Source organism: Mastomys coucha, unplaced genomic scaffold, assembly GCF_008632895.1.
Source record: "Mastomys coucha isolate ucsf_1 unplaced genomic scaffold, UCSF_Mcou_1 pScaffold6, whole genome shotgun sequence".
NCBI lineage: Eukaryota > Metazoa > Chordata > Mammalia > Rodentia > Muridae > Mastomys > Mastomys coucha.
The window spans coordinates 14,263,135-14,276,609 of record NW_022196912.1 but is presented as its reverse complement, the minus strand read 5'-3'; the positions used below and the strand labels follow the sequence as shown (position 1 = coordinate 14,276,609).

Here is a 13,475-nt window from a genome sequence, read left to right as displayed (position 1 = left end):
GGAGGAAACAGGAAGAGAAGAAGGAGGAGAAAGAAGAAGAAAAGGAGGCAGCCAAGGTCCCCCCTCCTCCTTTGAAGGCGCACCTCATTAACCTGACATACCTCACTAGACCCTTATCTTTTTCTCTGTTCTTTAAAATTACTGTTGGGTTAGCATACACAAGAGTTTCATCATAGACTCTTCATATGGTTTGTTAATATTCTCATCTACTCGTCTCCCCTCCTGCCTTTCCCTATGCCCCTCCTCCTCCGCACCTCCTCAGGCTGGTACCCTTTTCTCTCCTAGTTAGTCCCTCCTCAGCTCTCTTGGCTTTCTTCTTATATTTATGACCTAGCCTCCTTATTTCCCACAAATCTACTATCTTGCAAATTAAGCACTCTCTGTTCAATCCCTGCTTCTTATTTATAGAAAGATAGAGAGATAGAAGGGAATATGTTCTATGGGGGTGTAGTGAAGTATGGGGGAAGGGATGTCTCAGTGGGCCCATGCTAAGGTATCCCTTCCCCATGAGGGACCAGCCACACAACAATATAGTATAGAATAGAGTTTATTCAGGGGATGGGGAGGGGAGTTAAGAGGGTAGTAGATGCAGAGAAAGACAGAGAGTGGGGGAGAGTAGAGAAGTGGGAGCCTGGCATGACCATGTAGAGAGAGGAGGGAAGGGAATGGGGAACGGAGGGGGTAAGAGAGAAGCCAGAGAGCCAGAGGCAAGACAGAGAGGAGGGGCAAGCAGCTCCTTATATAGTGGGTCAGGCCTACCTGGCTGTTGCCAGGTAACTGTGGGGTGGAGCTTAGACAGAATGCTAACAGCCTCATCCCTAGATGAAGAGCTACAGGCAGTCAATCAATGGGTGCTAAAAGAAGGAGAATCAGCTTCTGCAGGGATAGCACCCCTAATATCTTACCCAGTCCCAGGTGGTCAGCCCAACATACATGTACACACTAGACTCAGTAGGTTACATACATATATGTGTGTGTGTGTGTGTGTGTAAAACAATAATAATTTAAAAAGCTGAGGCCATGAATTTGTGAGGGAGGAGGAACATGGGAAGGGTTGGGAGTTATATATGAAGTGCTCCAAAAATTAAGATAACAAAATTGAGTCCTGGAATTAATACTTGAGGGAAAGAACAAAACCAAAACATTTTTCTTGAAAACAGAAGGAATTACCTCAGGTAATGAGTCCAGCATGTCAGGAGGCGTGCTGACAATGAACAGCATGGGAGCCTGGACGATGAGAGAGAGAGAGAGAGAGAGAGAGAGAGGGAGAGAGAGAGAGAGAGAAAGCAGGTTGCAGACCAACCTGGTGGAAGAGAACCATCTCCAGGTGTCTTTCCAAGCAGACTAAGAATTCCCTCTTGCCGGGCGGTGGTGGCGCACGCCTTTAATCCCAGCACTTGGGAGGCAGAGGCAGGCGGATTTCTGAGTTCGAGGCCAGCCTGGTCTACAGAGTGAGTTCCAGGACAGCCAGGGCTAGACAGAGAAACCCTGTCTCGAAAAACCAAAAAAAAAAAAAAAAAAAAAGAATTCCCTCTTGCAGTGGCCTATCAGTAGCTCAAGGCTTCAGAGTCATCTTTATGAGTTCTGGAGCTGAGGTTCTGGTTTGTTTTTTTGTTTTGTTTTTTTTTTTTATGTCGTGAGGAACTCAGGATCCATGAGCTTGCACATCCTCAGGCCTCTGGCTTGTTTAGACTATGCACCCACTGAAAAGAAGCGAACCTCATCCTTTAACTGCCCAGCCTGGCACCTTTGCAGAGGTTTGGTCTACCGCTGTGTATTGTAATGCTAAATTCTCTACCTGAAGATCTGGGCCTACCAGCAACTTCTCATATTTACAAGCTTTTGTTGTGCAAACCTTGTTCCTTAATTTTAAACTATTGGTTAAATAAAATTGGCTACAGCCAATTATTGGAGGAATTAATGGTAGGGGTGACCTGGTTGGAGGAGGAAGAGCAAGGAAGACAGAGGAAAGCACCATTAGGAGAGATAGACTGTGAACATATGGCCAAGAAAAACAGTTTGGGGTACACCGCTGAAGAGGTATCTGGGCCAGCAGTTAGAAGAGTAGATTAGGGGTTAAACCCCTCTTCCCCCAGTAATTGTCAAAGCCAAATAAAATAACCATAGTCTGAGTTTCATTTTGTAAGAGTCCGTCATTTGCTGAAGAATGATACCCCAACTCAAATAATACTAGAGTATTACGCACAAAGAGTGTTTTATTCTGCAGAAGCCCAGCGTGCTGGGGGCTCCCATTCCCAAGATAGAGTGTTGTGGGTTGCCCTGGTGCTGTTTGTATTCTAATGTTAATTCTGTTTCCTCAAGAGGAGTTGCACCTTCAAGGAGGGGATCATGTACTCAGGTGATTTCATATGAAAATTCTCCCCATTTTAACTAGTCAAATAAAGGCTACATCCTGTGATTGGGCCCTGGACGGGAAAGATAGGGCTGGAGATGTGGGGTTTTAGAGAGTGGGGGAAGAGTAGGGATGAAGGAGGAAGAAGACAGAGGAAGAGGAGGCAGAAGGAAGATGGAGCAGAACCACATGGCCCAGAGAAGCCACATGTAGCTGGGGAACAGAGTCGTATAGTCGAAAATTTACCCAATCTAGGCATGCAGCTTAGACATTTTGAAACTGCGTTGTGTGATTTTGCATGGGCTTATTGGGGTGGGAGATTTACCACAATGGAGAGACCCTGAAGTGAGCTTGCAGGCCTGAGTTAAAGCACATTAGGGGAACTCCAGGGCAGGTGCCCTTGAAAAGGAAAAATAAATTTTTAGTGCGAACTAGCCTACGTAAGCCTGGGATTGGAAGAGTTAAATTTGAGACCAGGGTTAGAGAGGATTACTGGGAACCACAGGGGCTAGGCTTGTAAGTATAGATCAAAGTAAACTGTTAGGAGGACTACAGGCCAGGGAGAAGCTATTAGCCAAGCGCCCAGACCAGGGGAGTGCGAAACACTGAGATAAGAGAGTTGTAAGGAGATGCTCGTAACCTAGGTCAGAGAATCATAAAAAAAAAACAAGATAAGGGATGTGCCCCGGAATCCAGGCACCTGGGAAGTGTTCAGGCAGACATTGACTAATGAATCATGGGCCAATTGGTCTTCTTAAATGTTAGCTAAGGGTCAGTATGAACTTTGAATAGCACTCTCCCCTCTTGCTAGGAATTTCACTTTTTTTAGGAATTCTCAACTCTGGTCTGCACGAACGATATTCAAAATAGCCAATCATGTATAGCCACACCAATTCCTTTGTCTTCCCAGACCTTTTTCCTATAAAATCCCCCAACCTCTGGGCTTCGTGGTCAATTCCTGGTCTCCTGTGTGAGATTGGGGGTTGAACCAGAGCTCTGAAATAAAAATGCCTCATGTTTTTTTACATCAAGATGGCCTGTCATGTTCTTCGGGTACATGTCTCCTGGGACTTGAGTGGGAACTCCCTATGGGGTCTTTCACCCTCTATCTTAATCTGCTGAGTCCATCTCTAGGGACATTCCAGAACCATTACTGGGACTGAAAGGAAAAATTAAAGCTTTAGACCTGTGCTGACTAGGAAGAAAAGTTATGGGCCTAAGAATCCATCACAAGCTGGCCCACATAGGCCTGGGAATGAGCAGACAGTCTGTTAGACATCCTGAGAACTAGCAGGTCAAGAAAACATAAACTACATGTCTGGGCAGATATGGTTTAAGGTCAGATGCTCTGTTGACTCAGATTAACACCAACCTTAGGAATTTTCCACTCTGTTCTGCACGTAATAGTTAATATTTGAACTAGCCAATCATGTATGGCCACACTGATCCCTTTGTTCCCCTAGACCCATTTTCCTATATAAACCTCTAACTTTCAAGCCTCGTGGTCGGAACCACTATCTCCTGCGTGAGATAGGTGTGGTGCTGAACCGGAGCGCCCCGAAATTAAAAAATACCTCTTGTAATTACATCAAGACGGTCTCTCGTGATTCCTTGGGTGCACGTCCTCCCGAGATTTGAGTGGGGGTCTCCCCCAGGGGTCTTTCAGCACATGGGGTCTGGAAACTGTTGCTGAGGAAGTTGAAACTGCCTCAGACCCACTTTCCTTGCCTCAGGCCATGGGCAGCTTCTGATGGCAGGGCAGTTTCTGACTAGTTGCCTGAAGCCTGGGGTTTTTGTTTTTGTTTTTGTTTTTTCTAGTAACTGACTTGTTGGGCTTGCCTGGACTTGCCCAGCTCTTAGGCATAGTCTCCTGAACTGCTAGTTTGGAGCCTGTCATGTAATCAGCCTAGCCTTCTAAATTTATCTGTAAGCTAGTTGGGGCTAAGCTTGAATTGGTTGTATTACACACCTCTGTCTGGCTGAGGAAGAAGATAAGTAATTCTTATAGAAATATCACTCCAACCTGTACCATTTAACTTAACCCCAGGATTTATCCAAAAAGCAAAATTAAATAGCTGCTAGCATTTAACAATGATTCATTCCTACATTACTGCTTTGATGTACCTCCCTATGGACAGTGATCAGGAACATTGCTGCCGAGTGAGGCTTTGAATGTAGACTAGTGCTGTGAGTTTAAGAAAATGGGCTGTTTGGTTAAAAAAAAAGAAAGAAAGAAAGAAAGGAAGGAAGAAAGAAAGGAAGAAAGAAAGAAAGAAAGAAAGGAAAAGAGCAAGGTTTGTAGCTCACACGGGTAGTCTTGTTTACCATGCTAAATACTTCAAAGCCACAGGGAAAGAAAAATCAAGACCTGTACCCTTCACATCTTAGGGAAATACGATATGTTTCATAGCAAGTTAAGTACTAAGAGCTTCTCTGGTGACACTTGGTGCTAGCCACCCAAGGTGTCTTTCTTTCTGTGGTAGCATGAGCTTGGCAGAACATTGAGAACTGGAGGCTGAGAAATAAAAAATGTGGTCTTCCCACTCCCAGAAGAGCGTTCTCAGGCATCTCTGCTGGCACCGCGTTGCTGAAAGGGCCTGCGTATGAGTCAGACACACATGGTAAGTGGGCTGATAGGATTTGCAGAATCTATAAGAGCGTATGGTGAGCAGTGAACAAGAGTGCCTTTGAGCTGTTGTGTGAGGGGAACACAGCCTGTAATTTGACTTGTTTGGGTCTTTTTGATTTTATATGTTGTACATTACTGAAGCCTGCTGCAAGCTCTTTTTCTTTCTTATCAGAATTTCCCTAATTTCATGAGGGATAATTGAGGCTTTGCAGCATGAATGCTTAAGACTCCTTCATATTTCACAGTCAGAAACAAGTGAGACAGTTGTTTATTGGCATTTGATTACAGGAACAGGAGCCCAGTTCTCCTGATTTCTTAATTGCTGATGTGTTTCCACCCTCACCGTGGCTAAGTCAAGACCAAAAATACAGACAGATTGAGTTATATACTTCTTTAGGCTCTCAGGCCTCTTCCTCCTAGAGCCAGCATCCATCTAGAGCTGCAGATTCAGCAATGAAAGACTGAGGTATTTTATCTCATGGTCCTACTGAGGATCCTAAGAACATGTTCCTAATCCTAGGCCACCAAAGGCGAAAAGTCAGGCTTAGCCATCAAACCTTCAGTTTATTTAAATCTAGTCCCAGATAATTCACGTCAGAGCGGCCAGAGAGATGAGGAAAAGTGAAGAAGGGCTGGAGAGATGGATGGCTCTGTCAGGGCAGGAGGATGGGGGTGAGGGAGTGGTGGTGGGGGTGATTTGACCCCCAGCCTGTTATGACCGTTCAGTGTTCTCAACCCCAAAGACCACCAAGGAGCCAATTCTGAGGCAATCGCATTAAGGTCTTTTATTTACAAGCGTGAGCCCAGGCTACACCATCATCATTGGCACAACAGGACTGGAGGGTGAAGCCCCAAGTCTAATTTTAAGCAGATATTTATAGAGGCAAGAACAGGGTATCTAGCTTGGCACACATCTGATTGGGGGGCCATTATGGCTGTTAACATAATTGGCTGGTACCAGGATCCAAACCATAAACTTAACTTCTGCTTTCCTCCTGATTGGTGGTTGTTAGGAAGTGAAGTGCCAGGGTCAGGCTTGTAACCTGGAGGTATAGATTTGTTAGGGAATAACCTGGAAACTGATGCTCGGCACTAACTTGTTAGTTAGCTCAAGTTCTTAGATGGACTCTGGCCGGGCAGTAGTGGCGCATGCCTTTAATCCCAGCACTTGGGAGGCAGAGGCAGGAGGATTTCTGAGTTCAAGGCCAGCCTAGTCTACAAAGTGAGTTCCAGGACAGCCAAGGTGACACAGAGAAACCCTGTCTCAAAAAAACCACAAAAAAAAAAAAAAAAAAAAAGATGGAGTCTGAATGCAAGATCTAGTCTCTCACAGCCTTTTGTCAAGTGGCTCACAACTACGTACAATTCCAGTTCCGGGAGATCCAATGCCCTTTTCCCATCTCCATGGGCATTGCATACATGGGCACAAGTCCACATTCACATACACACATAATCCAAAAATTAAAAGTTAAAATGTGTGCAGGTCTAGAGAGATAGCTCGGCAAATAAGAACATTCCTTACTAGGGCAGAGGACCAGTGTCCAGTTCCCAGCACCCATACGGTAGCTCACAACCATCTATAAACCCAACTGCAGGGCACCCAACCCCCACTTCTGTTCTCTGTGGGGACCTAGCATGAGTGTGGTGCGCATACATACTTGCAGGCAAAACACTCAACACATAAAATAAATAAATCTAAAAAATGAAGATTTCTGATTATCACTTTAGGCTCCCAGAGTCAGAAATTGCAGGCAACTAATTATAAGGCATACTAAAGCAAGATAATAGTTTAAGAACCTCAGAGTCTTCTCTGTACACACTTAAACTTGCAAAGGATACAAGAAAGAAACCGTACCTGGTCTGCAATAAATACAGGCTCCTTTAATTCTTCCTTTCTAATACATGCATTTATGAAACAAGCACCATTGATTCCTTTTGCTTTTTCATTAATCCCTTCTTAAAGGAGCTTTGTACATCAGGAGCAAAGCGGGAGACATCTACACAAGTCTGAGGCTCTCTCTGATTACACGTAGGAGGACCCAACCTCCTATGTCTGGTTTGCCTAAGCTGCAGACTGACAGTCAAGAGAACCCACACTAGGGCTTCATTCTTTGAGAACAAAACACAAACAAACAAACAAACGGATAGTCAGTCAGCAGAAAAGTCTGCGACGACTTTCTCCCCATTTCAAAACCACCGTTATACCACTTACACCTTGATCTTACTCAGAATTCCCTCAGGATCTGTCTTATTGTCCCAATATTAATAATCCGCATTAACGGCCATTCAGCTCTACTCAGTGTATCTTGTGGAGATGTGCAGAGAAATATTGGAGTTTAGAAAGACTAAATGTGATGAGCAACACGTCTTAGTAGATAAAGGAGCGGGCCGCCAAGCCTGTCCACTGGAGGAGGAGGGGCCCATTAGGGAAAAGGGAGAACATTTTGAGAAAGGAGGAAAGAAGACTTTTTTTGTTTTTTGTTTTTCGAGACAGGGTTTCTCCGTATAGCCCTGGCTGTCCTGGAACTCACTCCGTAGACCAGGCTGGCCTGCCTCTGCCTCCCAAGTGCTGAGATTAAAGGGGTGCACCACCACTGCCCGGTGAGACTCTTTTTTTTTTTTTGACCTCTAAAGTGCCTTATACGTGTGCGCGCGAGCACAAAATAAAATCGAGTCATTTTAAACTACGTGCCCCAAGATGCAATTGCAGTTTTCTTAAAGACTACCATTCCCGACATGCATTGCAGTCGGGGTTAGCAAAGGAAAAGACCTGCAAATTCAACTGGAAAGTTTGCTTCTCTGTTACCACGGGTAAAGGAAAGTTTTTTTAAAGGCCTCGGGAGTATTTTCCCAGACCCCAGGAGTGGTCAACTGTTTAATCCGGGCAGGAAAGGGGAGGAGTTAAGATGAGTCCCTCCCCTTCTCCCGGGAACTTTTATCATTCCAAAGGTGATCCAGACTAGAGTTTGAACCGCAAAGAGAAGCTGCACGCCCCGAACTTTCCCAATGGTTTCGGTGACCAGAACCGTGTTTGGAGAGCTGCCCTCGGGGGGAGGGACAGTGGAGAAGTTCCAGCTTCTGTCAGACCAGCTGAGTGTGGACATCATCTCCTGGGGCTGCACGATCACTGCTCTGCAGGTCAAAGACAGGCAAGGGAAAGCCTCGGACGTGGTGCTTGGCTTTGCGGAGTTCGAAGGTGGGTCGCGTCCTGCCCAGGGCTGCCAAACAGCCCCGCACACACTCCTGATCATGTATGTGTACACCGGGTTCTTCCAGTCACTCACGGGACCTGACCGAAGTCCCCAAACTTGGGGCAGTCTAACTTGGAAGCGCGTGAACGGGCTAATGTAAGCCACTTAACAGGATTGTGTGGTTGGAAAAAAACGGATCGAATCCAAATAGCTGTAGGACTTGGCCTCCCTCAGACAGTCAGACTTTGTCACTGTTCACAAGGAAGTCAGCTGAGAGAGACCAACTCCCTGGAGTGAGCTTAGATCTGTGGGGCACAGGGCGTGTTGTGAGTTTTCCTCTCTTGCGGTTTTCTGAGGAAGGAAAATCAAAGACGGACGGGTGCCTGCTACTATCTCCCCTCCTCCTCTTGTCGAATTTTCTTTGAGGCCTCCTTGAGCACAAATGCCTCAGAATTTAGGCCTGGTGAAAACCCATCAGACTGCTGAGCTGTTGTGGTTAACGTAGGGTACAGTACGTTCATCTGCGCAGGAGCACGTTCTCAATGAAAGGGCAGAAATAAGGCCTCCTGGACATAGTCATCAGGCTTAGCTGGTCAGTTTGGAGCATGTCTTTTTGGTTTTGTTTATTTGTTTGTCTATTTTGTTTTGTTTTTAATGGAAAGGGCCTCATGCAGCTCAAGTTGGCCTGGAACTCAATATGTAGCCAAGGCTGGCCAAGAACTCCCAGTCATCCTGATTCCTCTTCTCAAGTGTTGGGATTACTGGCAAGAGCCAGCCTGCAATTTTATCTTGATCCTTGTATGGGCTTTATCTTAATTTATGCATTTAAAACTCAGTTAATGCAGTGGACTCACTCAACCAGATAGACATGGGTCACTTTGAACTTGCAGTTTACCTGGGGGTGGGGGGATGTGTGCAGATTTTAGACCAACAGTTACATAATTAAATCATTGGATTGCTGTTTGATTTGCAGCAGGAGAAAATTTTATATCTTGCCTTTCCTTAGCATTGCATGCAGAGCCAAACAGAAAACAAAATCTGAAGTAAAATGGGTAAATGGAAACAATGAATTTACCCTGCTCAGTAGTGGGTTATAAGCAAATTTTGTACCACAAAAGGAGAGTTGAGGTTTCCCTTGTGGTTCCTTTTTCTACCTCCCTGGTTCTTCATATGTTTAACTTGGCCCTTCATTTGGTGTCAACAGGAAAACCCTGTTTTATTTACTTATTTTTTTTTAAATTTGTCCCTTAGGCAATAAATGTGTTCTTACATTTTGTCAAAATGCATTATAAGATACTGCTGAGTTTCCCGTTCTTTCTCTTCCTGGCTGAGTTTCCCGTTCTCTTCCTGGCTGGCTGTCTTTATGTCTTCACTGTCCTGGAGCCTCCACAAACCTGAAGATTATTTTTCCCCCAGCAGAATTTCTTTGGTAACTTAATTGAGAAGACTGTTTGTTATAAGAGATAGGCTGGTGGGAGGTTTGGAGACTTGGAGAAGTTGAGGCTTGCTTCCTCCTTCTGGATTCAGACATGTGATGGAGGAAGGGTTAGAAACTGCAGAGTCACTCCTCTAGGCTGGGCGAGTAGCCCTTTTGTGGGCTGAAATAAAATCGCCAAAAGATTATTACAGTGGGGTGGAGGGAGAATCTGATATGAGGCCTAGGACTCCAGAGCCAGGAAGAGAATTAGAGGTGGCAGGTGGATACCTGCTCTTATCATCTGACTTTGCCTCATTGGCACGCAGAGGGGCACTACCCACCACCCTAGAGAGATGTACCAATCACCTTCATTCACTCCAGGCCACTTTCAGTTGAGGTAAGAGCCCAGGGGACCAGAACTAAGATCTCAAGATGTCTTTGAAATCATTATGAAATGTGAGCTAAGGTGCCATCCCACCCAGGTGGCACCAGCTTCTTTATAGGCACGGAAGTAATAATTGGAAACCTATTCTTTGTAGTCTGGGGTGCTATTGGAGGCTTAGCGAACGGATTATCCTCACTTATTCAAAAAAGCTCTAGACAAAAGGCATTAGCTCTCCTTTATTAGTGACCCAGTCTCTTGTTGAGCTCCTTGGTGCCTCAGAAGGCTCTGGAGCAGTGACTCTCAACCTTCGAATCAGGACCCCTTTGTGCGTCCCATAGCAGACAACCTATATGTCAGATATTTACATTATGATTCAGTATAGTAGCAAAATTACAATTACGAAGTAGCAATGAAATAATTTTGTGTTTTGGGGGGTCACCACAACATGAGGGATGATGTTAAGGGGCCTTTAGGAAGGTTGAGAATCACCACCCCCTGTAGCATTTTCTCATTAAGATGCATTATGTCTTCACCAAATGAAAGCTTTTAAAATCTTCTTGGTGTTGTATGAAGACGGACATTTTCATTCCTGTGCCGTAATTTGAATGCTGAACTATTTTAGAAGGAGGAGAAAGCTATTTTCAAAAGAGAAGTTGAGGGGCTGAAGAGATGGCTCAGCGGTTAAGAGCACTGATTGTTCTTCCAGAGGTCCTGAGTTCAATTCCCAGTGACCACATGGTGGCTCACAACCATCTGTAATGGGATCCGATACCCTCTTCTGGTGTGTCTGAACACAGTGACAGTGTACTCACACATAAAATAAATAAATAATTCTTTAAAAAACAAAAAATTCCAAAACAAAAGAGAAGTTGAAAGGAAAACACCTGTAGAATATTTAGCAATGCTTTCTGAAATGTTAGCTGTCTTTGAGATTATGGCAGAGGAAACCTAGTTCCCCTTGTAAAGTTCTGTTTCTTGGGTTTTCATGGATCCTTTGTGTTGTCAAAGGTAGGGGTTAGCACATGTCACAACAGGAAGTATAGTGTCTCAACCGTGAAAGTATAAAATGGTTCTCAACTACTATCTTGGTGAATTTTAGTATATTAAAACCTATTTTAGATGCCAGGCTTAAAGGCATACACCTTTAATCCCAGCACATAGGAGGCAGGGGCAGTTACTTCTCTGTGAGTTTGAGGTGAGTCTGGTCCACAAAGTGAGTTCCAGGACAGCTATAGCTGTTATACAGAAGACACCCTGTCTCAAAAAAACCAAATGTAAGTAAAAACAAAAGCCAAACCATTTTAGAGTTGGTCTTGTGGCCTCTGATCTATTTTAGCAAGTTCTAGGACAGCCAGAGCTACATAGTAAGACCCTGGTCATAGAACCATGAAAATAGCTCATGGGGTAAAAGTGCTTGCTGCCAAGTCTGATGATCCAAATTTGACTCCAGGACCCATTTGGTGATGAACAGACTCCTGCAAATTGCCCTCAGACCTCCATATGTGCACATGTGGCAGCTGAACACATACACAAATAAATAAGTAAATACATAACTGTGATTTAATTTTTAAAGTTTGAATGTGTAAATTTACATAAACAAACAGTAAAAAAAAGTCTAAAGTGAAAGACTTACTTTCTCTCAAATGCTGTAAGAGATGAGGAAGTGCTAATCGGATAATTCTGTGAGATATTCCCCTTTTGTAACTGCTGATCTGCCAGCTGGGGTTTTATGAAAACTGCTTGAATGGCAGTCATGACCAGAGGTCAGAATGGTTTGACTTTTCTCTGGGAAAATGAGATCTTTCTTCTTAGAATTCTAAAGGGGAAATTATATATGATCATTTAGTTATAGCCTGGAAAAAATTAGTAATGTCTCCTGTGGGTTTTTCCTACCCTTTCTTAATATCATCTGTGTGCCCCACCAACAGTCATTATGACTTCTTTCAAAACCTTTGATAAGAGTACTTGCTTATAAGCCACGGGTATAAACAGCCTACCCATACGTACAATCAACCAGACTCCTTCCCTTTCATTTTCCCCCAGTTACCACCAAATACCCAGCTATTACTGTCGTGAGAGCCGTTATGGAAAGAATGAAAATAAAAAATCCTTGCCGCTTTGAAGTCTGGGGATGTAGTTCAGTGGCAGAGCATATGACTGGCCATAAACAACCAGCACTGAGGTCCAGGCACCCGGAGTGTTGCCCAGTAAGTGATGTGCTTGCCTAACATGCATGTAGGCGGAAAGACTTGAATTCCATCCCTGGTGCATAAAGCCCAGGCATGGTGGTGTTTGCCTGCTGAGCTTGGAAATGGCAAGTAGGAGGATCAGAAGAAGTTCAAGGTTATCTTCACCAAGGGCAGCCAGGGATACCTGAGACCCTGCCTCAAAACAAAACAGAAAAAAAAAAAAATCTAGGGGCTGGTGAGATGGCTCGGCGGTTAAGAGCACTGACTGCTCTTCCAGAGGTTCTGAGTTCAATTCCCAGCAACCACATGGTGGCTTGAAACCATCTGTAATGAGATCTGATGCCCTCTTCTGGTGTGTCTGAGGACAGCTACATTGTACTCACATACGTTAAATAAATAAATAAATCTTTAAAAAAGAAAAAAATCTAGGTTCTGAACAGGGAGTGGAGACAAAAGAGTTCTGGTTAAAGACTGAAGATTGGAACTGCAAATGCCCAAGGGTGCCCTTGCTGGAACATCAAGAACTCCCAGTTTAAACCAATGCTTTGTCTGTTAGTGTCTGTATATACCTGTAGTGTATGTATCTGCCTGTTTGACCCTGTAAACCAAGTCTCTAACTAGAGAGCTGCTGCTTGTTTTCATCTCTTCTCTTTCTTTTGCCCCCAAATAGCTTCTTTCACTGTGCTATAAGTTTTATTTATTTCATTGTGCTTATCCTGCTAATGTACCATGGAGATAATATCTGGCATAATTAAAGTGATAATCAGTTAAAGTCGTTTTCTTACAGCCCAGGAACTATGGTTCAGTGGGTGGAACCTCTGAGGAAAAGGGTTTTACTTTAGACTTTAGGGCTCTCTGGCTGCCGGTCCTCGGCTGCCTGGTATGGATGGCATGGGAGTAGAAGGCTTGTGTACCATTGTTAAGCATTTATTCACTTCTGCTGGCTCAAGAATCTGAACAGGATTAGCTTCCACTCTTTCAATTCAACAGTTCACTAATTAGCATTCATAGCTTGACCTAGAAACTTTGACCTTTGGATGATAAACAAGATTTTCTGGAGTTCAAAGCCTGTCCGCCATGCCCACTTCAGGGTCTGAGCTTGTCAGGTTCAGAGCCCTGGTTTCATGGGAAGGCTTCGTACCACTTGGAATAGTTGGTGTGTTTCTTCTGTGAAAGGGTTTTCAGGGACCATTGTGAATAGTTTTCTTCATCCTTTTCCATCTTTTCTCAGTTTAATTTTTAGAAACTATGGAGTACTACTCAGCTATTAAAAACAATAAATTTATGAAATTCTTAGGGAAATGGATGGAT

The 13,475-nt window shown here is 44.2% G+C and overlaps 1 protein-coding gene across 1 annotated transcript in view; it reads left to right on the top strand.

The window, feature by feature from the left end:
• The first annotated feature begins 7,749 nt into the window (after window positions 1–7,749).
• The window catches only part of Galm (galactose mutarotase), a 55,752-nt gene continuing 50,026 nt past the window's right edge, over window positions 7,750–13,475 (top strand). Inside the window, exon 1 of the mRNA XM_031356344.1 lies at window positions 7,750–8,178. Coding sequence (XP_031212204.1) covers window positions 7,989–8,178 — 190 coding nt within the window. The 5' untranslated portion in view covers window positions 7,750–7,988. The remainder of the gene's footprint in view (window positions 8,179–13,475) is intronic.